The sequence below is a fragment of the Aphelocoma coerulescens genome, chromosome 4, assembly GCF_041296385.1.
Source record: "Aphelocoma coerulescens isolate FSJ_1873_10779 chromosome 4, UR_Acoe_1.0, whole genome shotgun sequence".
In the NCBI taxonomy this organism is placed as follows: Eukaryota; Metazoa; Chordata; class Aves; order Passeriformes; family Corvidae; genus Aphelocoma; species Aphelocoma coerulescens.
Window position 1 is genome coordinate 2,747,349 of NC_091017.1, and position 25,610 is coordinate 2,772,958.

Genomic DNA, 25,610 nt, shown 5'->3' on the forward strand with positions numbered 1-25,610 from the left:
GCTCTTGCCAGCAGAGGCTCTTTTCCTAATGTTTTTATCCTTTAGCCTTTTTTCTGAGTGAAGAAATTTACATTCTCTGGGAAATAAGAAAACAACAGTATTACCGGAATAGACTAAGAAAAATTCTATGGAAGACCTTTCCAATTTTTTTTCAAATGATTGTGTATGACAGCTTTTTTACGGAAAAAAAGGTCATAAAAAACCCCCCTATTACTGTAAATCTTCATGTGTCACTGGGTTTATCCAGGGATATATACAAATCTTATTTATGCAGGTGAAAAGCCTGCAGCTTTTGCCCATACAAGTCAGAATAGAAGGCCCAGGTCTCTCCTTGTGTGGAGTTAATATATTCTGCTAATAGAAACAAGGTGATTTTCATTTCTTATACAAAATTTCTTCAGGGCCTTGTTCACAGGAAAGCACTGCGCATGATCACAGTGAGGCATCAGTTAAAGGCTGCATCCTTTTCTCTGGCATTTGAATGGGATCTATTTCTGGAGTTAATGTCTTCATTCTGACTTGTGCCTGCTGTTGTCAAGGCTCCCCTTCCTGTCTGAGGAGTGGGAAGCACAGTTTATTAATGGGCTTCTCAGCTTCCCAAATTACATTATCGTAGAAAATCTGAGCATCGATGCCTGAAAGTTGTCCTCTATGGGTATGGTGATGTAATTGTTTTGGAGCTGTTTGTCAGCTGGAACAGGAGCTATATTGACTCTACATTGTTTAAAAACACCACTCATACTCAGAAGCTATAGTTAGGATCTGTTCATGTTTTAAAGATGAAGAAGTGGGAAAGTAGATTTTATTCTTTACGTAAAGTAGGGTTTTATTCTTACTTCTATCTACTTGTTTACTTGTTATATTCCATCCCCAGGCTGGACTGACATCCTTACACCTTGCTGCTCAAGAGGATAAAGTGAATGTAGCTGAAATACTCACCAAACACGGTGCAAACCAGGATGCTCAGACAAAGGTAAATCATGGAGTGGCTTCTGTCTCCAGCACGCTGAAGGGTGCTACCCTTGTCCAAGGAATGTTCCACTGAGCTTGCAGTTTTACTTCTTTGTTCTCCTCCTGTAGCTTGGTTATACACCTTTAATTGTGGCCTGTCACTATGGAAACATCAAAATGGTGAATTTTCTCCTCAAGCACGGAGCAAATGTCAATGCTAAAACAAAGGTAAAGAATTTTCCATTGCTTTGCTTTTGCTATTTATTCTGAATGTGGTAACCCAGCACTCGTACATGACATAAGTGCCTTTTTCCTTGGGAGCTATAACCATGGTATGGGAGGTGTCAATATACGGTAGCTGTAATGGAATGCCTTGTCTCTGCTCCATCTCATGGTGTGGTGTTCAGGAAAGAAAAGCCAGATAGCTCTTTGGGTGTATGAAAAAATAACACAGACAATCCGTTTCATTGGTTTTTCTTTTTCTTATTACTTGCAAACTAGCAAACACAAGTTTGTTCCTGATCTCATTTACACATGGTTTACACCAGTGTAATACCACTGTGCTGCCAAACTAGTAAGTAACAATTCAGACTCTTTGAGGGTGATGCCAGGTTCTCTCCAATATGCTGGGAGAAGAGTGGGAAGAATTACTGCTGTTCATTGTGTGGGTGGGATGACTCTGGGAGAGGAAGTAGCTGTGGTAAGGGAATGTGGTTTACTCAAGAAGAGTTTGAGGTTTTCTGAGGGGAATCTGACCACTTAGACTGAAATGGGCCTGACTACCAAAGTGTGAACAAAGCCCACTGTCCTCAGCAGTTTCTCCTGGGATAAGCTGGTGGGCACACCAGCTGAATGCGATGCATTTTGTAGCAAGAGTTGTTTATCTTCTGAGAATGCAGAGAGAGGTTCTGGTGGCAGCAACAGTGTGTTGCATCCCAGAAATCATCACATCACCCTTATCAGAAAGAGAAGGCTAACTCAGGATCTGCAGGGCTCCAGCTTGGTTAAAGCTGACTTCAGGCAATTGCTGGCTACTGGCTTCAAGCTGGAGACTGGCTTCAACCTGGGACTGACAGGAAGCAGCCTACTGACAGTATTTTTTAAATCTCATCAAAATCTCTGGCTTGTAGTCAAGTAATCTTGAATCCCCAGCTGGGACCTATGGGATGATTCGTTTCTCAAAGAAGCGTTGTTTTGTCACCGTGGTCACAGCTCCATGTGGTAAGAAACAGCCAAGTAAATAAATAAGAGACTCTAGCCCATCCCTCATGGGATCACCTAGAATCAATGGGCAAAACTCAGGGATTCCGAAAGGACAGGCAACACTACTGAACAAACAGCTGATGAGAATTAATAAAGCAGACACTAGCAGGATCCAAACTATGGCTGCCAAGACATTCAGCTGAGGTATTTGGAGGCTAACTCAAGGGACAGACAAAGTCCTGTCTTTAGTATTAGGTCTCCCTTTGTGTTTAAAGGGCCACTGGGACAAATTGATTCCATTCACCCAGGTATTTTACTTATTTAGAATAGTTTCATTACAGTCAGAAAGTTTGTATGAGGAAGCAGTTCTCCAAAATCTCACACCTAGGGACCACTAAAAGTACTGGCAATCTGTCAACTGGTGTTGTGGACTTAGTTTAAAGAATAAGTCCTGGATTCAGGACAGGCATGTTAAAGAGTGAATAACCCCTATTGCAACTTGGGCCTTAACTAGAGAAAGCCTGCACAATGCTTTGTGCAAGGAACACATGAATTGTAATTTTGAAGGACTGCACTAGTATTTCAGTAAAGATAGTGAATCTACTTGCCACTAGAACCTACAGTAGGTAGTAGTTCTTAGCAGTCTGTGCACTCACTCTGTCAGTATAAGAACTGTAACAGTTTTGAACTATCATTGTCTAATTAGCAGTGCAAAGCATTACTGGCATCTGTTTGTTTGCAGCAGAGATAACTCTCAGAGCACATTTTCAGAGCCTGCCCCAGGCCTTACGTAAGTGTACAATGAGATCAACCCAGGGTTTTCTTCCAGTTTCTTCTCTGCCTGCTTTTAAAGCCAATTGCAAATAATTTTGTAAATCAGTTGCCTGACTGGACTTATACAATACCATCTCAGTTTAGGCAGCTAACGCACGTTTTGGTTATGTTTCTGTGTTGGGAGGCACGAGAACAAATCACTGGAGCAGATGAGTAAATTGAACTAAGCGTGTTTACTAATGCAGACACTGTGTACGTGTTTCTAAGTGCAATTACAACTTGGTCCAGCCTTTTGGAGACAAAGTGAAGCTAAAATTGATTAACATTTGTAATAGGTATATGTTGTTAGCCTTTTAGGAAGCAAATAGGCTTTAATCACTGTTACTAAAAATTATGTGTTTTTAATTGACTCAGATATTTTAAAGGCAAATCTTGGGGCCTCTGTTGAAAACTAGGATGTGAGAGGAAGAGCAATGTTCTCTGCCTCTCAGCTGTAATTCTGTGCCCTGAGCATGCCCCTTTAACTTTGCTGTTCTTCATTGTACCTTCCTCTGATTTAGGAAATGGGGGGAAAAAGTGTTTTCATAGGTTTCTTTTATTGTGAGAGAGAGATGATTTTTGAATAAGAATATTGTCTTCCTTTATATTTTCATTAATCTGGGGAAGGGGAATCACTATTACTGAAAGTTTATTGTTTTTGGGTTGATATCATAATTTATGTTTAAAATGTCCCAAAAGGAGCAGAAGGAAGCAAAGTGCAGTGTCTGATCTAATGATTGGTGCTTGTTCTTCGTTTGCTTTTGCTGTCACCACCGTGGATAACAGAATGGGTACACCCCTCTTCACCAGGCTGCTCAGCAAGGCCACACTCACATCATCAATGTTCTGCTGCAGCACGGGGCCAAGCCCAACGCCATCACCACTGTAAGTCTGACGTGTCACTGGGAACTTGTTTCCCTGGACAGTTCTTTACTTTCCCTCCTTAGGCTCGAGAGCAAGGCATTGTTTTGGTGAAAGTATTCCTTGTACAGCTGGTTGTCATATGTGGAAATGTAATTTCCTCTGCTTTTCCTTATCCTCTTAAGGTAGCTCACATCCGAACTGTGCGCTAAGCTAAACATGAGGCAGAGAAGCGGATAGTGAGCTGCAGGGTCAGGCTGGCCACAGCTGGCTGTGCCAGGCTCATTCAGTTTCCCTCTGCCTCAACACTTTTGTCTGGAAATTGATATCTCCAGAAGGAGTTTCCCATAAAAATCAAGGGCAGTTCAGAACCTTTTTTTTTTTTTTTTTTTTTTTTTTTTAAGTTTAGACCCAAATTTCTGTCCCTCTCTCCACTGGATTGGCTTCAGGCTCTTACTGGCTTCACTGAAGTTAATACCTCCTCAAAGACCATCGATAGCTCCTGGCACAGCTCCTTCTCCACAGTGAGCCAGGAATGCGACTGTCCTATGTCAAGTTCATGTTGTTATTAGTCACCTCTAATTGGGTAATCATTAGAACACTGCCAGAGTGTCCAAAACTCCTGTCATTCCCCAGAGTGGATCAGTTTTCCGTGTGCATTCAGAGTGTGTGCTTAAATCAGTGCTGGCGCTGTGTTTGGTCCTGGAACAATCGCATGGAATAATCTGGTGTGAAAGTTATCCAAAATACCAGTTTGTGCACTTGATCATCAAGTGAGAGACCACTGTAGTCATCTTCTGGGGCTGTAGGTACTGTTTGGCGTGTTCAACTGAGAGTCTCCTGGCTTGATTTCAGTCCTCATATTGGGGCTGTCATGCACAAATCTAACCCAAGTCCAAGCAGCCTTAGGGATGTGTCTTTGCTGCACAGTTGGCTGCTTCCTCAGATACTCGATCTGTCCTTGTCCACACAGAGCAACCTCTGTCTTGAGATAAGAGAGAATTTCAACCTGAGACATCTGTCAGGGAGATATGGGAGTGGTGTATGAGCAGCTAATGTGCAAGTGACAAGTAACAGTCAAATTTTTTGTGGTGTGAAGATGCTAATCTGTTCATTTTGTGCTGCTAATCTACAGACTCGGTGTTGCTTCAGGGTTGCTGAGCTAGACTAATACAGAAGAGTTTAAATTGTAGATAACTTAAGCCCTTGCTAAAGAAGAGAGAGCCTCAGGCTGATAACCCTGCACGTGGTGCAGTGGGGTCCCAAGAGAAATCATTTCTGTGCAAAGAGCAGTACAGTGACAGTTCATGATTCCTCAGGAGGAGACAGCATGTTGTCCCTTTCTTCAGTGCAAAATAGCATGGAACAGTTCTGCGTAGAACTCTTTACGAAGAGCCACAGAACACATTCCTTGCTCCTCTCCCCAAGCTGAGTGACATGGGGACTGTGGACTGCTAGTGTTCCAGGAGATGAAATGGGGATAAATAGGCCTAAACTCTTGCTAAATTATTTTAATGTCCATTTGATGAATGACATGTCTCCGTATTAACATTCAAACTGCAAATAAGTGTATTTAAATGGAACTGTATTCCTTACCCCCAAGCCTTTTGTTGTTTGTATTTGTTAAATCATTACCTTTTGTGAACTGTTGACAGAGATAGATTTTTGTTGTATGAAGAAATAGGAGTATATGGGGACAACACAGCTGTAATTTTGTATTCCCCAGGTAAGGAATTGTACCTGGTAAAGGTGTAACAGTTTCAGCTGGGAGTGAAACTGTAAGAGGTTAAAATACTTTTTGTTTTTTAAAAGTGTATTTCTGCAAAATAAACCCCGAACTTCTGCAGGCGAGACAGGCTGTATAGTGGAATGTGAACCCTGAAGGGTTAAACCATACAGCGCTGTAGTATTTGGAATTGCTGGCAGATGTAAGTGTGTTGTGTTACCATGGCAATTTGGGCTATAGTCTTAAAGAAGTTACAAAGACGGAGTCAGATGTAACGGTAAAAAAGCCGTGATTTTCCTAGGCTGTGCCTTGTTTTGGATGGAAATGCTGGCTCATGCAGCGTGGAGAGTGATCTCATTGGTTCACATCACAATCCTCCCTCTCTCTCAGCGTGCTCTCCCCCTCTCTCTTCCCTTCAGAATGGTAACACAGCCTTAGCCATCGCCAGGCGCCTGGGATACATCTCCGTGGTCGATACGCTGAAGGTTGTAACGGAGGAGATCACCACCACCACAACTGTGAGTTGCACATGCATTCAAATGTTGCTCTTCTTTACTCAGAGCGTTGTCTTTTTGCTCTTCCCTCAGGCTCTCCATGCATCTCTTTCCTTTTCTGTTTTGTGTGAGGGGGTTTTAGCTCCCCCCCCCCCCCCCCCGCCTTGTATTTTTGCTACAGTGCTTTCAGTGTATCTTATAAGCATGTGGAAGTGTGTGCAAGGCAGCAGGCTCTGCTGGGCTAGGGAACAAAATCTGTGTGCATACTGATGGAATACAACAATTCAGAGTAAAACTTGTTTCTAGACCTGGGTCTGAGCTGCAAACCCAGACTTTCCAGAAGTTTGTGAGCTGTTGTTTAGATCCTGCCCTGTTTCTCTTTACACTTCCATCTGGCCTTACATCTCCATGCTTTTGACACCTCCTGAGGCTCAATCCTTGCAGCATCTCTACGCTGGGACTGTACCAGCCATGGCCTGGAGCCAAACCTAGTGAGGCTCACTGAATGGCTGTGAATCACATCCATCATCTTCTTACTCAAGTCACTTCCAGTTCAAACAGATCCTGTTTTCCAAAATGCAGAGGAATGTTTCCTTACAGGCTCAGTCTTCTCAGTGCTCCACACTCTTGGAGTCTGTATTTTGGTGTCAGGGTTCGTGACTGGTGTGTGCTCAGCATCAACAAGGTGGTTTAAGCCAGGAAAAGCTGATCTGTTGGGACACCCAGGGAGGGGAAGGTTTTCCCTTCTTGCACTTTTACCTCCCATCTACAAATGTCATACCAGGTAGGAAGGGAGAACATAAGAAAAAGCACATAATTTAAGGAATTAGATTAATTTAAATCTCGGTTACTGCATTTATCTTGAAACACTGCTGTAAGGTCATGCTTTTTCATTTTATTTTAATTTCTTTTTAATGCAAGATTAGCATTCTAGAAAATCCATTCGCTCTAGATAACATTTAGGAGCTCAGAGCTGTAAAAATCCACAGATGACTAAAAAGATGCTGTTGTTCAGTCATGGAGAGGGTTAGAAGTAGAGAAGAAATCCAGAATCTCTTGTAAAGAAATGGAAAAGTAATTTCGGTTTTGTTGCATGTTGACAGCAAATCCCACTTGGTATGAACCAAGGAAGATGCAATAAAGATAACTTGGCATAAGGTTACAAATAGAATGAGTCATAATTTATTAATGACCTGCAAAGATCAGGCTGAGTCAGGTTTGAAGAAGGGATTCCAGTGTAATTCCAGAAGTCTCTTAATAAGGACTGTGTGTTTCTGTTGTTATTACTTCATGTTCTTGTTTAATCATATAGCACATCACACATATATGTGCATAAACACATATTGTATCTAATCAGAAATTTAGGACAATAAAACCTAGGGAAATTGTTTCGAGAAACTTTAGCTCTTACATTTTTAAGCTTCAGAGGACACCTTTGTCACATCTTCTGTGCTGTGTCCTGGTACGTGTTTATCATTTATTGTTTGGTAACAGCAGTAACTTGCTTTCTCATTTACACTGTGTTTCACGGTGCAAACTTGTACCTTGTCTCACATAAGTGTTGTATCTTTGAAATAATAGGAATTGTGCTATGAAAAGACACCTGGGAATTATTTACTTTGGATAAATATTTCTTTAAACACTGAGGGTTAATCTTTTTTCCTACCGGCTAACTCATTCCTGAATCAAGTACTGAAGCTTACTTGCAGAGCTGACCTTTAATGCTTGCACATAAGAGAAATCTGAAATCTTGATCTGTGTCTGCATACTTTAAAAGTCAGGTGGGAGCCCTCGATAAACTCAGCAGATTCTCCAGCTATGAATTCATCTAACCCTTGTACCTTAGGGATATATGGAATGGTGGTGTTTGTGGTGGGGGATGTTGATGAAACGTGATTCAGAACGAGTCCTGAAAAGGAGGGGTAAGTAGCAGGCGCTCTCTGCGGTCAGGTTCTCCAGATGGTAAGGTTGATGTTGCCAAACGTAAGCGCAGCGTTGAGCCCTGAGAGAAGGTGCTGTCACCATAGCTACCTCCTTCTCTGAGGCTGGGCTGAGCCCTGCACCGAGGATGTTACACAGCCTGATGCTTGATTGATATTCAAGTCACTGGCACTTGAGATGAGGAAAAGATCTCCAGTGCCAAAGCCTTTCTTTGCTCTAACTTGGAACAAATCTTCCTCTTACTTGCATTAGTGCTGTTATTAGTGGGGCCACATGAGTAGAAAGCAATAGATAGAATAAAGTGCACTTTTTTTACTAAAAGATTAGAGAGCAACAGGAAATAAATCAGAACAAACTGGACTGTCGGGGGTTTGCTATGCAGTTAAGTTTGGGGCCATTTATACAAACAAGCATAGTCTTCCTGTGGTCAGATGAATATATGAGGAGCTTTCTGATTGTTTATAGTATGCTGCTGTGAGTAAGTCATTGCTGAAAGCACATTTGGGTTTATATACCTGAATTATTCTATGCCACCCAATGAAAATCTGGCCTTACAATGGAAGGTTCAAATACAGAGGCCTTTAAACTCCATAATGAAATTCTCAGTGGCACTAAACAGTAGGGAGTTTGAGAAATGCACACTGAGCAATTTTCCATGTAGGCCATTCATGGGGCTAGATATGGATTTTAAATTTTGAGAGTATTTAATGTGCCTATCAATTAAAAAAAATCTAATATCACATTAAAAGTTCCTTTACAAGTATTAATTCCCAACAGAAGTTGTGTGGATTAGAATTAATGTAGAATTAATGATTAAGTAGAATTAAGAATTAAGTAGAATTAAAGATTCTTGCTGAGTTCAGTGTTCCAAAGATGGCATTGAAGATGTTTTGTTCTTCTGTAATGTGCATGTGCACACACGCACTTTGGAATCTCTTTTCCAAGCTTTGTTTTGATTGTTAAATTATGTAGTAATTTTTTTCTTACTGATGCAAAGTCAGTAAACCAATAAAGTATCCTTGCTTCCCTGTAAATAGATAATAATGTATGCAAGCCTTAGAGACCAGGGTGTTTTTCTATGGGGGCCTGTAAAAACCTAAGTAACTAATAGATGGCTGTAATGGTCAATGAACCTTGGTTACCTGGGTAATAGAAAAGTGAACAGTGATCCTCTCTACCTGCAGCTTGTGCTTTAACTTAGTTGATTGTTGAACTTATTTGTTAACTCTGGTGTTGAAGAGACAAAGTCAGTGCCACCTGAATGACGGCACCTCCCCATCTGTCATTGCTGGCCTTGTCACCCCACTGCTGCCTGACATTTCTATCCCAGGAAAGCCATGGGAATATGGGGGAAAAGTCAGTCATGGTGATGGGGGCATTTGGTGAATAGAAACTAATTTGCAATCCTGAACATGTGTTCTGCTGCAACAGAAATAATTAGTTGTTTTTACTCATGGGGAAGAGTGAATTTAGGAGCCTAATTGGGCTTGCCAATTGAGGCAAAGGGCATTGTTCTTTCCCTGTACCTCAGGAGCGTAAACTGGAACTGCTGTCACAGTTAAATAGATTTCAGAAATGTAAAGCAGACTTTTAAAACAAATTTCCAAAGTAATTACACGGTTGGTAACTTAGTTATTTATGAAAGTGCAGTATTTTACAATAAGCGAGAATGCTGGCTTTGTCACTTTGTTAGAAACAGAGAAGTACGTAACAGGATCAGGAAATAACTAGAAAGTTTTTTGCAACAAAAGCTGCTATTGACTTTGCTGCTTGATATCAGCAGGCATTTTCCCAAAACACTGTTGCATAAGGGACTCAGGGTTTTGCTGATTTAGTTATCCCTCACATGAAATGCTTTCACTCCTTTGCATGTATGTTAATTTATGCACAATAGACGGTATCTGCAGCAGGGAGTGAGCCCTGCCTCAGAGCAGGTTTCTCAGGGGAGACACGTGGCCTCCTGGCACTCCTCTCCATGCCGGAGGGGCACCTGTGCTCCCACACATCCTTAAGGGCCGTGTGCCAGCTGCCCTCTGCAGCTCCCCAGCTCGGCTAGGTGGAGCCAGGGAAATCGGTGCTTTTTGGTTTTGACTAAGGCACTTCTGGTCACTGCTCCTTTTGAAGCCCTTGGCATTTTGTCCCCTGTATCTTAACACACCGAAGAGTTCCCTGCAGGCAACCTTTTTCCATCTTGCACTTCCTACAGTTTCTCTATGATGTTCTTCATCTCCTTCTCCAATCTGAATCTGGATGCTGAAAGGATGTCCCCATTCTTGATCCAGCACCCCTGGACATTTGTGTCCTCCCAGAAGTCATTTATGAAGATAAAATTATATTTAAAAAACTTCCAGTGTTTTCCTGCTCTGTGCTCTGATATTTAACCAGAATCCTTCTACTATTCCTCAGTCCATACTTGCCTTGATTCACAATATTTTAAGCTCTTAGGTGCACAAAATGTTTCAAGATCTTCAAACAACTTTTTTTTTTCTCTAATGTGTATGTGCTTTGTGGGAATACACATGATTTATGAAAAGGATATCATTAATATGCACTGCAGTCACCTTTTTCTGGAGACGGGGGAGACATGTTTCAAGTGATCTGTGTAAATCCTTCACATCTTTTTTAGTTTAGGAATTTCACATCATTCATAACTTCATTTCTAAATGCTTTACAATTTAATAATTTCCATATGCCACATAGAACTTTCTGAAGCTCTTCTGTAGACATTACCTAATTCATTTTAAAATTGTCTTGGAAACATTGAGCTGAATTGTTCTACATGCACCATTTATAAATGAATTTTATTTCTCTGACCAGCTCATTATCTCATGTTTTTGTCCTTTTCTGCCAGAAGAAATGTTACCTTATGCAGCACTGAGAATAGGAGCTTCTGGAATAAAGATGAAAATGAAAGCTAGGGGAAGGGGAAACAGGTTAAGAAATGCCTCAGCATAATCCCACTGCTGTCTCTGTTGAAAATAACTGTGCTGTAAACTTTGCTCCTCTGTTTGGTGTTTAATTTGAGGACTGATGATTTTGTCTTTGCAGACTATAACAGAGAAGCACAAGCTAAATGTACCCGAGACAATGACTGAGGTCCTGGATGTGTCAGATGAAGAAGGTGAGCGATTTTGGTAAATTCCTCTTCCATATCACCTATGTAACCTGTTTCATAGGCTCAAGAAAGTGCTTGAGTACTCTGACATCTTCATTTTGCTGTGCTTGAAATGAAGTTCTTTTTTTAATGATGCAATCATTATGGTATTTACACAAAGATGCCAAAATTTGAACCCAAGCAAAATCCTGAACTCCTACATCTTTTTCAGAAAAAGCTTATCTGAACCAAATTGGCAAATGGGAACATTTCCCAATGGGTTTTAAAATTTCAGTGTAGAGCTGTCACAAAGCTGGCTTTGACCCTCCCATAAAGAGGAATCCGAACAGTAATTTTTTTGGCTCTGTGCCACCTGTATCAGATACAAATGTCTAGGAATTTTGCCTAATTGGAAACGTTTGTGTAAGAAGATGCATAAGGTGTGGAGGGTGAGGAGAGCATTCGCTTGAGGGAGCTTTTGACACGTGGGGCTGGGGGAGACACATGGGATGATAAAAGGTAACAAGATGCTAGTAAGTTTGGTACTTGGGTGTCAGAGGCCTTTGCATGTACAGACAGAAGACGTGTGTTGTATTCCTTAGCTACATCCCAAGAAGATCTCTGTGAACTTCTGTGAGGAGTGATAAAGTATCACACTTTTATACAGTTCAGAATCACAGAAATGGCCTAAAACCATCCCTTTCTAGGAGTTTGCAAGTGACTTCTTAGAAATTTCAGTCACAACAGTATTAATGAATACAAACACATTTGGAAGGATTTTCTATGTTCCTTTTTACACTTGGCAGTGTTAATATTACAGTATCCTATGTGTGCCATTTTATGGTGGTTGTTATAATTTCATGCAAATAATTTGTTGAGTGAGTAATTTCCAGAAAGTCCTGGGAATTTGGAAACTCAGGTTACAGGGTTGGTGTTGTTCTTTTACAAAGAACACAGATGCACTTGTGGTTCTAAATGGTGCACAAAGTTAATGGCGTTCATTAATTACAAGTTCTTGTATTGCTTTTAGAAATGGGATTTATGCTGATAAATGTTATGCTCTTGAGAAAATAGGATGCTTAGGCTCCAGATGCAACCTTTTGTTTTAAAATGCAAAAGCAAACAAGTGTGATTCACAACCGATTACTTTCTGCTGCATCATGACCAGTGAAATTATTTTGTTTTGTCTCTGATTAAGAAACATTCAACTGCTTGTGTAATTATTATGTTGAATTGCCTTTAAATTGCTTATTGCCTTATGTTCACCTTTTTAAGTTTTCTCCTACTCTTTTGCTCTACCATTGAATCATCTTTAAATCCACAAAGCCTAGTATGTCTTCCTGCTTCTACAGGATTAATCCAGGGTGTTCCCTGTTCTCAAACCAATTTGTGTGTTGTACAGCCTTTAAACACTCTGATGATGAACCCTTCAGTGATGGGGAAGCATATAGTGGCACGGGTGCTGTTAGCAGGAGTTCATGGAGTAAGAACTACAGACTTTTTCTTTTTGTTTACTCAAACTGTTTGGTTTATTTTTTGTGTTGAAACAACACAAATTTGCATAATCTGGGTGCCTAACACTACTCCCCTCTGTTACTTTTGAAGTGTGTCTGAGTGCGTGTTTCCTGCAAGGTGGGAGGAAGAAGGGAAGCCAGAAAATCTCAGATTTATTACCTATATCTTGAGTATGTTGGCAGAACTTGAAGGGGCTGTCCTGCATGACTAATGCTCTCTAGTGCTTTGAATTAGCATTCACTGCAAGAACTCCTAACGTGGATGGTGCTTGTCACAGCAACTTAAAACAGCTGGGGACAGAAAGGCTGCAAAACTTTTTTAATGAGGAGGATGAACCTTTTAGTGGTGGTGTAGCTTTATAAGAGGCTAGCAGTAAGGTTTTTGTGATGCTGTGTTCTTTCAAGTGACACAGTATGTTCTGAAATAAATCGATGTGCTGCTGCAAACCTGCCAGCTGTATTTATATAATTACCAAGTTGAACGCAAGAGTACTTGAGCAAAGAAGTATTTCAGGTCCCATTGTGGAGCATATTCATCACTGGTAATAAGTCTTTTGCATTTTGCTTGGAAGATAGTTATATTGCATAATTGTCTGCTGTCTTGTTGTTAATGTAGTATCTGTATTCCTAAAATCCAGTCTTAGCAGTGTGAAATAAAAGACAAATATCCATCAAATAGCTTGGTATGGAAGGTCCTGCTCTGTGTAGGCTATTTTAAAATGTCTTGAATGGACCAAGAGTCCCACTAATTCTTCTTCAATTTTCATGCAGCATTTTTGTGTTTATCCACTGAATTATTATTCAGAATTCTTTACCTTTTATGGTACCTGCAAAACCAAATCTGTCTTTTGAACAGAATCGCATTATATTTTTTATTTAAAATGGCATTTGATCCCCACTCATGGGTATTGCACTACAGACTCCCATAGGCAGAGCTGTTAAGTGATGTGGTTTGTGCAACATGTACCTCTGCCAGCAGAAATGCTTGGTGTTGACAAAGTTGCACTAAGAACCCTGTACATTTTTATCATTTTATCTGCCTTGCCTGTACTGCTGCAAAGTTCAGTTGCTTTAAAGGTGCCACTGCAAAAGAACCATTTTGCACCTGAGGGATCCTTAGAGCAGTAAAGGGAAATTACTGCAAAACATCTTGTGAAATGCATTTAAGTGACGTCTACAGAATTAATGAAGTTAAGCACAGGCAAGTATTTTTGTTAGGGCTGAGTCCAGCAGAAGAGCTGCACAAACCAACAGTCATTGAGACTCTTTATCTTTGAGACTCCCATGGGAGATAGTGCAGTAAGTGTAGTGCTGTAGAGAGATAATACAACCAGTAAAACAGGTTGTTCAAGAGCTCTCATTTGTTTCTTTTTGAGTCTTCTCATCACCAGTTAATTTTCAAAAGTTGTAGTTTCACTGTCTGTTTGAGACCAAGTTCTGGCTGCTGCAGAAGTTGTCAAGCTCTAACCATGCTTCCCCACATCCTCAGTCCTGGCAGCACAAACGTTTCATCATGTGGTGACCCAGCCCGGAGAACGGATCTGTCTGAAAATGAATCTCTTTGTTTGTCCTGCTGAGTTATTTTCCAGACAGACAACTTTTGCAGGCAGAAGGGACTAGAAAGGCTGAAGTCGAGGGTGAAGCACCACTGTCAGGAGCAGCATGGCCTGAGATGGCAGCCAGGAAAGTCTATTCACACCAAGCTGTAATTAGGGCTGACACTGCAATTGCAGAGAAGGGATAAACAAAGGTTGTCATGTGCAGTGTTTGTGGACAAGGTGTTGTATCTGTGAACTACTGCATTGTTTCAGGACTATTGGATTCCAGAAAGCAGTTCACAGCTGATCCTATATCTGGCTGCATCACATTTCTGATTAGAAAGAAAAGCCCCCACAGTGCTTAAATACAACAGTGAATTTCCTGACTGCCCCCACACATGGCCTTGGAGTGGCTAATGCTGCTGGATATGTATGAGAAATGAGCAGCTAGGTCTGGGCAGAATCCACTGCTGTTCTACATGCACTTAATTCCTTTGAAGAAGCACCTGAATTAGTGGGAAAACTTTATTTCTTTAATTAAAACTGGAAGTTGAAGTTGCAGCCAGGAATTGTTCTTGGTTAGACTTAAGTTGCTGTTGCTGCACATTGAAACACAGTAAATTTAGAATAGCACAGCTGAATTAACTCACCCTTTAAATAAATCACTTTATAACCAGTAGTATAAAATGTAGCCCCAGGATGTTGATTTACAGAAGTAAAGCTTTCATGGCTTAGGGATGTAGGGATAGTTTGATCTTTTATTCTTTCTTACCTAGATCCAACATAACAACTTCCTAAATACCACAGTAGCCACCTGTCAAATACTGGAATTAATTTTGTGACAGGTTAATATTCAAGAAAACAAAATCAAGGACCCAGAGGTCCTTGGGAGTCAAAGTACACTTCTTTTTTTTGAGATTTGCTTCACCTTCTGCCATTCTGTGAGTGCTGCCCTAAGCTCCCAATAGCTGACATGATGATTGATTTTAAGTCACGTATCAGTATCTGAAACCACACATGAAATCTCGCTTTCCTGTCTGGCTAAAAATAAAGAAAGTTAAAGCATTAGCCAAACTGTAATCCAGGGAAGCTTCAAGTGTGGGCCACTAAATAGAGGATTGACTTAGGGAAGTGAAGGTGTCCAAACAAAGTGTCAGAGAAACTCTGCAGTTATGGAATATATATTCCGTAAAAATTGTTATTGCCGTGGTCGTCCTTACCCCATCTGCAACACTTCTGTGGTGAGCTTTAGACTTATCTGCATGCTGCAGAGAAAGCAATAATTTTGGCAAACTCATATAACTGTATCTGGCTTTAAAAATAGCTATTAAAAGCAATTTCTGGCAGTTTGACACAGCCCCCTTTTCTTTACTGTTTTATTGTAAAATTTTGTCTATACTTTATCTGTGTTTTGTGAGAAACAATTCCAGAGCAATTCTCTTACAGCAGTTTTATTTTGCAATTTTGCAAATTCATAGATGGCCACTGCAAACCATGGAGCATCAATGTCAAGGGTTATATTTGTCACAAAGTGGTTAGTAAGTGGTGGAAATGTTCCTGGCAATAATTTGATGGGGAATGAGATGGCAGACGGATTGTTTCTGGCATGATGAAAAAGGGCAGTTCCTGTATCGCCACAGAGCAACCATCTGGTAAGATCTGCTGTGTCAGGAAGCCCTAGGTCAGCTGAACATGCAGTCATTTAGACTTAACTACCTATTTTTTCTCTTCATCTGCTAGGAGGCACTGCGTGTTTGGGGTGTTCATCTCAGGAAGGGAAGCTGGAAGGGCACAGGGGATTGGTGGGGAGTTCCCTCAGACCTCGCCTGCTATTGCGAGATATCTGTGCATGGTCTGGTTACTGTTTGCAGATGTCCCATCACATCAAACGCTGCGACTTAGCCCCGACAACTCTCGGATGAGAGGCCAAAGCTGAAATCAGAGTAGACTTTGGATTTGGGGTGTTTTTTGTTTTTTTTTTTTTTTTTTTTTTGAAGGTTGTGGGTGTGATGAAAGTGGTGAAGATTTTGCCTTTGTTTCTATTATAAATGGAATGTCTGGCATGATTATAATTATCTAGTTTATTTGAAATAAAACTTGAAATTCCTTTTACTGTTTGATTAACAGCATTGGCTTAATATCTTCCAAGTTTTCACTAAGCCCTGTGCTTTTTAATGTGACATTCCCAGGAAACAGGAGGCATCATCTGTCAGAAGACAGGAAACATGAAATGATTAAATGCATTTTATTGTTTTCTGTGAAACTGTGCCCAGTTTCTGAACCTCTTAATGTGGGCAGACAGAATTTTCAAGAGTTTTTGTTGTTATACTGAAAAGATTCAAGACTCATTTTTACACATAATATTTGTGTATGCATAAAAACCTTAGCCCCCCCCCCAAAGTTTACTTAGTTTTAGATTAAAAATAATAAATTATTTATTTCTTAGCTGAAACTTCAAGCTAGAAAAAATAGCTTGATTTGTTTTGTGAAAACAAGTATCAAGATGAGCTTCAGTTTGCCCACACTACCTAGAAAATGAGAAGGGTTGAAGCTCTTGGTGGCCTGGGGTCATGTTGTGTGGCTCTGTGGGTCACACGAAGCCTCTGGCAGGCTCATACAGCACTAATTTACCAGTGGGAAGATGACTGAAATATCCAGGCAAAAACCATGGAGAGGAAGCGTCTTGCAAGTGGGAATGAAAAGAAACATCTACACGTTGCTTGGCAATGGAATGTGTTTTGTTATTCTGCTGGGGAAAAGCAAACTGTGACTTCATATAGACAGAATTTCCTGGGGAAAAGAATTTTGGACCTAAAAAAAAAAGGATTAAATTTCATTATTCAGAGTATATGCGTAAAGGTTACTGTGTCAGATAACCCACGATCGTTCATTATGGATTATGATCATTCCCATCGATGCAAGTGAGCTTATTTCCAGTTTCTGGATGTTGTCATGTCCTAGAAATACGAATTTTGTTGCTGATCACAGAAAGATGTTGGAATATGGGTGACAGAGCCTCATATGATGTGGAGTTTGGATTGTAGAGTTTAAATTAGCCCTTGCAACTATAAGGCCTAAGGCTACAGAAAACATGCTTTCATCTGAAAATATGTAGATTACAGTCAAATAATATTTAGCCATAAACTGTGAGGCTGGGATACAGCTTAGCTGTGTCCAGAAAGCTGAAACGGATTAAGGAGCAGAAAGACCACACTTTAGAGCATAGCAAAGAAATGTGCCCCTTGCCAGTGTGTGCAACAGCAAAAAATGTATGAAACCTAATTGATTAATTGCCTTGATTTCAATTTTATTTTTTAAAGTATCTTGCTTGATGTGCCAGTTTCATTAAATGCATTGCTTGTGGTTTGCAGTGTTTCCTGAGTGGAAAAGGCCTTCCTGTTTGTTGTGCCGTGCAGCTGTTAGATCCTGACATGCCAATGGAAGCAAATGTGTGTGCGTGCTTATGCCTTGTGTGATTGATTTACAGGTGATGACACAATGACAGGAGATGGAGGGGAGTACCTTAGGCCAGAAGACCTCCGGGAACTGGGAGATGACTCTTTGCCGAGCAGCCAGTTCTTAGATGGAATGAACTACCTGAGGTACAGCTTGGAAGGAGGACGCTCGGACAGGTATTTGCCTGGATACATAACTTTTGTCATGACAATTCTGCACTTGTTTTGCTATAAGTGTGTGAAATCCCTTTGCAGGGTCTCTCTGCTTGGGGTGCACTGGTCAGCATTTGTTTACTCAGTGTGTCAGAAGGGCAGTCACCACTTTGCAGGAGGAAGGTGTGGTCGTCTTCATCTTCTGCTGTCACGAGTCAGGGGATAGGTGGACAGGGCTTTGAGCATCAGGTGAGCTGACTTTTTGGAGTGGTTTACTGGCTCAAGTATCGGGAGAAGAGCAATGGACTTGGTCATTCTGCACTGGATTGGCAGTGAGTATATTGTCAGCAAGCATATCCACTCTTTCTGATTGCTCATGACTGAATTAGCAGGAAAGAGAATAATTGTCCTTCTACTGACACAACTGTAATAATAATAAAATAGAAACATTTCTGTGTTCAGTCCAGACAACATACTGATTTGCTTATAGCTTAACAAGTTGAACTTAAGCCTAGATGTCTTTGTGGAGTAATAATGCCTGTAGTTTTGATTTAATTTTTTTTTAATTTTATTTTTTTTGGAAAGTGTCATTATAATCTACAAAAAATATGGAGTTCCCTTCCCAAAAGGAGAGCCTTCATTAGTGAGCATAAGTGTATAGGCTCAAGCTGGCAGATTAACCCCCACTGTTCTAGTTCAGAATAGCCAGCCAGGCATTCCTGGGTGTAATCGGCACCGTCTCCAGACTCACTGCCTTGAGAACTGGGGTACACTAAAGGGAATAAAAGACAAAAAGTTGAAATCTTGGCAACAGAATTTTGAAGCTACCTCATTTTCCAGTCTTGGTCATTATTCTGGCAGTGTTTCCAAAGCTCAGTGGAATCAGTAGGATCCGTTCTGTTTACTTGAGTAGGCTGTGAATTGCTTCTGGAACAAAAGATGTCAGGAAACAGTTTGGTTTGCCTCACAGCATGTGTAAATCCCATCATTCGGGTCCTACAAGCCTGGAGTCTCTGTTGGTTTTTAGTTCCAGTGAGTCCACTGAGAACAAAGTGACTGTGTGGCTTTTTAACTCTCAGAGGAAGTTTATGAACTACATCAGAATGCCTAAAATCAAAGGCTTTTATTCTTTCAATGGTGACGAAGTTGGGGAGTTTTTTAGATTTTAAGATGTTGTATACAAATGATTGCAGGCAAGTGTTAAGCTCCCATTTAGAATATTTTAGTGTTTAAATCTTGTCAGTGGATTTCAGTAGATTCTCGCTGACATGTCATTGATGTGGTTTACTTTGTGTTGTATGAAAATTATTTCAAATCCTGTATCAAACAAAATTATATTGAAATGAAGCAAAATTCTAAAGGGAGAAATCAAGAAAGAAGGACGTGTTTTCTAATTCCATGGTCTCATCTTCTGTCACCTAAAGGTTACTGATTTTAAGAATTTTTACAGAGACTGCTTCATTTGTTTTGCATTTCCTTCAAATGCGATTTTCATTGCATTATAATGACTTTGGTTTTTCAGGAAATTCAGTAAAGCAAAATAGTATTAGTAGTCTAGACTCATGAAATTTTACGCATTAAACAATTTGATTTAAAAACATGTATTTTTCATTTGTAACCATCTTCCCTATTTATTTTATTTCTCTCTCCCCTTCATTTTTTTCTTTTCCATATGCTTTCATTAGCATCATGCCCAGGTAGGTATTGCATAGCATGAACACCTGTTGTCTCTATCTCCTCCTGTGGCACCTGTCTCTGTTCATCCACTTTGGAGGCCTGCTGTATGCAGAAAGCTGAGTTGGAGAACCAAAGGAATGGTGCTGCTGTTGAGAAGCATTTTCAAGGTTGATTTATACAGTTTTCAGTGACACCAGGGTTTTTTTCTCAGCTTCTGAAAGAACATATGTAAATACACACATGTAAACAAGAGATTTGTTCAACTGGACTAGAGCTTGTTAGGTCTCTGTCTAGGCTGGGAAGTGGGTGTGCACTGCAAGTCCCTCAGTCAAGCAGATTAGAAACTTGGGGATGCTGCTCCTACTTTCTGGATACCACCAGGGCCCTACTCAGGGCTTAGAGGTGGGTGATGTGGGCCTGTGCACACAGGCAAGACACACTGTTATGTTCAGGAACTTTGCAGCATTCATGGGTTCCACAGTTCTGTCTCTGGGGCTGAGTGCTATTGGCCCCACAGCTCTTCAGACTTCAGATTTATCAACCACATTTGAGAGGAATCTCCATTTGGATGTTGGTCTTGTGTCTGATTTAGGTAAGCTTTTTGTATTTAGTAGGATTCCTGAATACTTATGACAGTAACAAACAGTAAATTCCATGTTTAGTCTGTAAGTGGACTGTCATTTCAATCAGTACCTTTATTCCTAAGTCTGAGCAGCACAGACCTTTTAACTCCTGGCTTTCTCTTCATTGAGCTGGTCCAGTGCTCCACTGTTAAATTGAGCATAGCAGGAAATTTAAATTTGTAACTACCTGCAGACCTCAGTCATGTGTGCCTACCCTGTCTGCAGATAAAGCCCATCCCCTGATGTATTTATGAGAGCTTATGTATGGATACTACACAGTGAATAGCACTGGGCTATTTGTAGTGGTGGTAGTAGCAGTGAGGATGGACAGAATCACCCTGGGGATAACCAGCCAAATGCAGTTCAGACTTCCCTTCATTTGGTATCTATCCAGGAGGTGGTGTTAGCTCAATAGCAGAACCTACAGCTTGGATGGTGACTCTCTCATGAGCATTGCATGGCTCAGCTGTGGGTGAGGTGTGCTGGAGGTGTCAAACATGGAAATGAACACAGGATAATGATGGCAAATGGGGTCTGCTACTGGGGCTCATTCGTCAACCAAAGAAAAAAAGTTCATTTTTGGTTTGCTTTTTTCTCAAGGCTTTCTGAAGGCTGATGGTTGTGTAATGCCTACCTTCACTTCCAGTTTTATACAATCCACCTGGAATGCTGCACAGGCCATTGGTATAAAGCAATGATCAATGGCATTGATTATTCTTCAATGTCATGTATTTCTAATAAAAATAAGATAAACATTTGCGTCTATAAATGGATTCAAAAAATACTGAGTGAATGTAGCTATTGTGAAAAAAGGCTGTGGTCTGAATCAGATGGTATTTGATAAGCACTTAAAGCATTTGAAACTCATGTCTGTAATGAATGCATGACTTTTATTGCTAACTGCTGAAAATGAATTATCCCTTAAAACTCTGTGTGCCTGGATAAACGGCCTATTGTTCTGATCCAGCATGTTAGTCATTATGAGCACTACTCACAGATGTGTAAGCCAGGAACACAGAACTGCTTCCTTCAGTTATGGGTATGATATTCCTCAAGGTCTACATCAACATCACAGAGTACACACACAACAAGTGAAGGTGGATGATCTGTTTTTAAAAATCACTGTTGTCGTACCTCAGCTCGTGCATATTGAAAGGACAAAACTCATGCTATTTGGTAGCAGAAACCCCATTTACCTGAATATGTCCTTCTGTGGTGTCTTACTTGTTGGTTTTTTTTGCTTTTTGCTGGTGGATACTGCAGTTACGTTCTGAGCCAATGCTTGGAAGCAGCTTATTTACTGCCTTGCACCTCTCATTGCTACAGCAACCAGTGCTCTGTAGAGCTGTGTGTGCTTACAGTGAGATCAGTGCTCACATTGGGGCTGTCTCCCTGCAGATGCTGTTGGCATTCAGAGGAAGATTCTGTTTTACACAGGAGCTTGCAGCTGGCTGGGCCGCACTTCACCTTGCTGTGTGTACCTTCCAGGGGACAGTGTCAGGCTTACTTACTTACAGTTTGAGGGGAGAGGGTAGTAGGTCCTAATGAAGCTTCAGAAAGAGCCTTTCCAGCTTTTCTTCAGGTGGTCGCATTCTGGTTTTCCATAGTGGTTTGCTTGTGTGATGCAGCAGAGAACTTCTCCAAAGAGCCTTACTTAATGGAAATGAATGCTCTTTATTAGAAGGAAACCATCATGCCACAAAGCCAAATCTGAAGTATTTGTGAGTATAAAATAAACTGCTCTCTAGATTAATCTCTAGGTTCTGCATTTGGAAGCAAATTTGTGGCCCGTGGTCAGACAGGTGGCACTACACAGGCGTGTAAAGCTGTGTTTCCCCTGACCGTGCTCTGCTCCCCCTGGAAGCTGCATGGTGTTGCTAATAGCACGCTTTTCTCATTCTCCCACTCGATCTGTCATGACACCTTTGCAACATCCTGTGTGCTGCTGATGCATTGCTCTGGCATCCTACCAACCTCCCAGCCTGCGGTCCTTCAGTTCCGACAGGTCCCACACTCTGAGCCACGCCTCCTACCTGCGTGACAGCGCCATGATCGACGACACCGTGGTCATCCCCAGCCAGCAGGTGAGCAAACCTCTCAAACCCTCTTCTTGGTTGCATAGAAAATAGGGAAAGGTTGCACTGCAAATTGTTCTGGTGAGACTGTGTGGTGTATGCTGCTTTGTTTGTTTGAGTACAAATCTCTCTTATTTTCCAGGCATATTTAATGGCATATTGTGCTGTGCAGTATTGAACTCTATTCCAACAAAAACCGGATAAGCTGTGTGAATATAGCACAGGGACTGTGTTCTTAATGTTCTCCATTTGAACGGATGTTTGAATGTTGCTAACAGCCATCATGCTAAATATTCAGGGAATGTAATGAACTTATAGCCATTGTCGTAAAAGACACTGTCTTGAAACATGCTTGTAGTTAAAAAAAAAAAGATATTTAGGAAATGCCTTCTTAGTTAAATCACAGCATTCATTTCACTGAAACCACTAACATAGGATTTTTTTAAGCAAATACAAAATGGTACAACAAGTGTTTCTAATATCTTAATGCTATTAGTAGTCCTTTGTTTTTTAAAAAAATGTTTAAATGCTTTAGGCACTACTATGCAAAATACATCTTATTTCTTCGGTCATTAATTGATTTCACTGTAGTAAAAAGGTGTTTTTATTTTGCTTCCCAAGGTAACAACTCTGGCCAAAGAAGCTGAAAGGAATTCATATCGCTTAAGCTGGGGCCCTGAAAACTTGGACAATGTGGCTCTTTCCTCCAGCCCTATTCACTCAGGGTGAGTCTATCAATTAGCATTACACTAGAAAGTGAGAAACAGAGTACCTGCAGTGACAGCAGCTTCAACTAATGCTTAACTAGGAGCTGTATTTTAATTCATTGCCTCCTGGAGCTGTCAATAAATTGTTATCATCTCTTAAGCTCTGACAACCAAGCAAGCCTGAATACCAAGACTATTCACTGAAATCAGTGCAAGTCACTGAGCCCTCAGTCAAGTTCAAGGGGAATGAATGTGATTAACGACACACACACCAAGCATTTGTGTGCATTTTGTGGAGAAATAAGTACAGTGCCTTTTGGAGTTAATAATAAAGACCAAGGGCTTAATCACTTCAGATGGTGAGTACTTACCATGCTGATGGAGTAGTGGAGGTGCGCCCAGGCTCCAGTGTTTGCTGTCTCAATTACACAAATAGACAAGCGACCTAAACATCACGTGCTTTGCACGTATTTGACCCCTCTCTTCAGGTGTTCTCACAACCGACTCTGTAAGTATTTGCATTTAGGCAAACTCGCTCTCATGGCATAAGGCAGGTTAAAATGCAGGCCCAGCCAAGTTCATATGTACAAACCTTATCCTGGCAGGCCTTGAAGTCTGTGACTGCATTTGTTTTAAATGCTCTTACTTACTGCATTTTAAAGTAATTTTAGTCTTCACACGGAATTCTACACTTGTGTCCTGCCATCAGATTGGATGGGGAATGTGCAAATGAATTCAGAAGAAACTGGAGTGATGAAAAAGCGTTCAATCTCTGTGGGCTCTGTACACAGCATGACTGGACAGCACAAGGGGAAGGATTATTTTCTTTAATCTCAAATGAGTTTGCCACTATCTTACAGTTTGTATTTTCAAAAAACAGCACTGGAGTCCTGTTTGGAATGATAGGCAGTCCTGATCTAGAGGAGGAACAATATTCCCAAATTGACCCATATGACACAGATGAGAAGTTTGTTAGCTGATTGTAGGATAGTTGATTGTGACCAGTGCTGTTTGGATTTGCTTTTCATGAGCTCCAAAACTAACAAAGGAAATGAAAATACTTAATATGTGAAGTATGTATGTGTTTATATATATGCTGGTATGAAAGCTTTAAAATTGCTTTGGTGCTTTATTCTAAACCCTCAATAGTTTACAGATATTTTCCAAAGGATGTATTAGTTTTCCCTTTCACAAAGGTAGGTCTTTCCTGTGATTGCAGAGGATGAACTAAATACTTCCTAGAAGAGTGGCATTTATTTCTTGGATGTGCGGTCATTTTGTGGTTTTCTTTTAAAAAATATGAGTGATATTCCCATCTTTTGGGATGACCAGGATGCTTGTGGTAGTGATAAAATATCTGATTTTAATAGGAGCAACACTCTCTGCGGCCTTATATGAAATAGTGACTTTTAACACAATACAAATTACGTTCTTCTTTCTATATATACACGCTAACCTGACACTAAAGATTGTAATAAAGAAACCTTTAATTACAATTCCTCAGTCTTTGAAAAAGACTGTACAATACTTCATTTTTATCTTGTTTGAATTGGTCTGAGTCATTAAGTTACCCTAAACTGTTGGGATGCATTGTTTTCTAAGAAAAGTACGTTGACTACTAGAGTTTTACTTGTAAGACCTTATTTTAAAAGTGAAACAGTTGTAGAAGTTCATGATTGTTGCACTCACTCTGTTGGAACAGCAAATGTATTTGTGATTCATAGCCCTGTCGTCACCCACACTCCCCTCCACATGCAGACACACACTGTTAGTGGGTTCTTAGGAAGCAGCAGCACTGCTGACATTTAAGGGGCATGCACTGAAGTAGTATTTACCTGTCCTGAAAGAAAACTCTTAAAATTTTCAAAGAAATCATAGATAGACGTTGTTAGTGGTCCTGTGCAAGGGTGTGGCCTTGGTTTTGCCCAAGACAGTGAAAATGTATTGAATTCAGATGGTGCTTTTGTCAAACAACACATCAGCAAAGTATTAGACAGTACTTTATTTGTTCCAAATGCAGTAAGTTTGTATTCTGTACCATCTGAGGAGAGAAATGACACTTCTCTCCCTGCACCACTCTAGTGGAGAGCCCCAAATTGCTATAGGGTTCTTACTGATCTCCCATTGTAGGGAAGTGTTTCTGTGGATCACAGTGTAACACCCCCAGGCAAAAGGATAAATTCATAGAGAACTGTTCTCTCAGTGTGGAACTTCACAGGCACGTATTTCAGCCTTTGTATAACTGACCAAAACTTCTTTCATGTCTGAAATTGCAGAAGGGAAAATGTTTAAACCATCCATCTAAAATTTAAGTATAACTGTTCCTTCAATATGTTGATAATTTCATCAGGAAGGAAGAAAAAGTAAGTTCTTTGGTCAGAGTCTTTGGCAACCATTTTGAAACCGCAACAATATTTCTCTCCTAAGAGGGAACACACTTGTGAAGCTCAAAATCTCAACATAAAGGTCTCCTGGTCATTTTACATAGCTGACAGTTTCCAAATAGTTTCCTACTTTGGCTGAAGAAAAAAGAACAAATTCCTGCACGTAAACTCCCTTTCAGCAGATCAGATTTGCTTCTCCTGATAAAACTTCTTGATCTGACATACTGAGCAAAGTTAAGGATCTCTGAGTATGCTGAAAAGTTTGGGTGCTAAATATCCAATAAGATAGAGTTTTATGACTCTGCTTGGTAATATTGGGGGATATCATTTATAATTTCCTGCTGAAATGTGAGAGACAGAACTACTGCCTACGTAAATGCAAATGGGTTTCACAGCTTTAG

General features: G+C 40.5%; 1 protein-coding gene across 9 annotated transcripts in view; it reads left to right on the forward strand.

The window, feature by feature from the left end:
• ANK2 (ankyrin 2) overlaps window positions 1-25,610 on the forward strand; it is a 129,582-nt gene that overhangs the window by 59,026 nt on the left and 44,946 nt on the right. For 7 of the 9 annotated variants that reach the window (XM_069012487.1, XM_069012485.1, XM_069012488.1 and 4 more), the window contains 8 exons: window positions 875-973; window positions 1,081-1,179; window positions 3,754-3,852; window positions 5,974-6,072; window positions 11,038-11,110; window positions 17,623-17,767; window positions 22,025-22,127; window positions 22,740-22,843. In XM_069012487.1, the coding sequence (XP_068868588.1) occupies window positions 875-973; window positions 1,081-1,179; window positions 3,754-3,852; window positions 5,974-6,072; window positions 11,038-11,110; window positions 17,623-17,767; window positions 22,025-22,127; window positions 22,740-22,843 (821 nt within the window). Of the gene's footprint in view, window positions 1-874; window positions 974-1,080; window positions 1,180-3,753; window positions 3,853-5,973; window positions 6,073-11,037; window positions 11,111-12,485; window positions 12,567-17,622; window positions 17,768-22,024; window positions 22,128-22,739; window positions 22,844-25,610 lie in introns of all 9 variants that reach the window. The other 2 variants (XM_069012491.1, XM_069012484.1) reach the window with 1 other exon arrangement.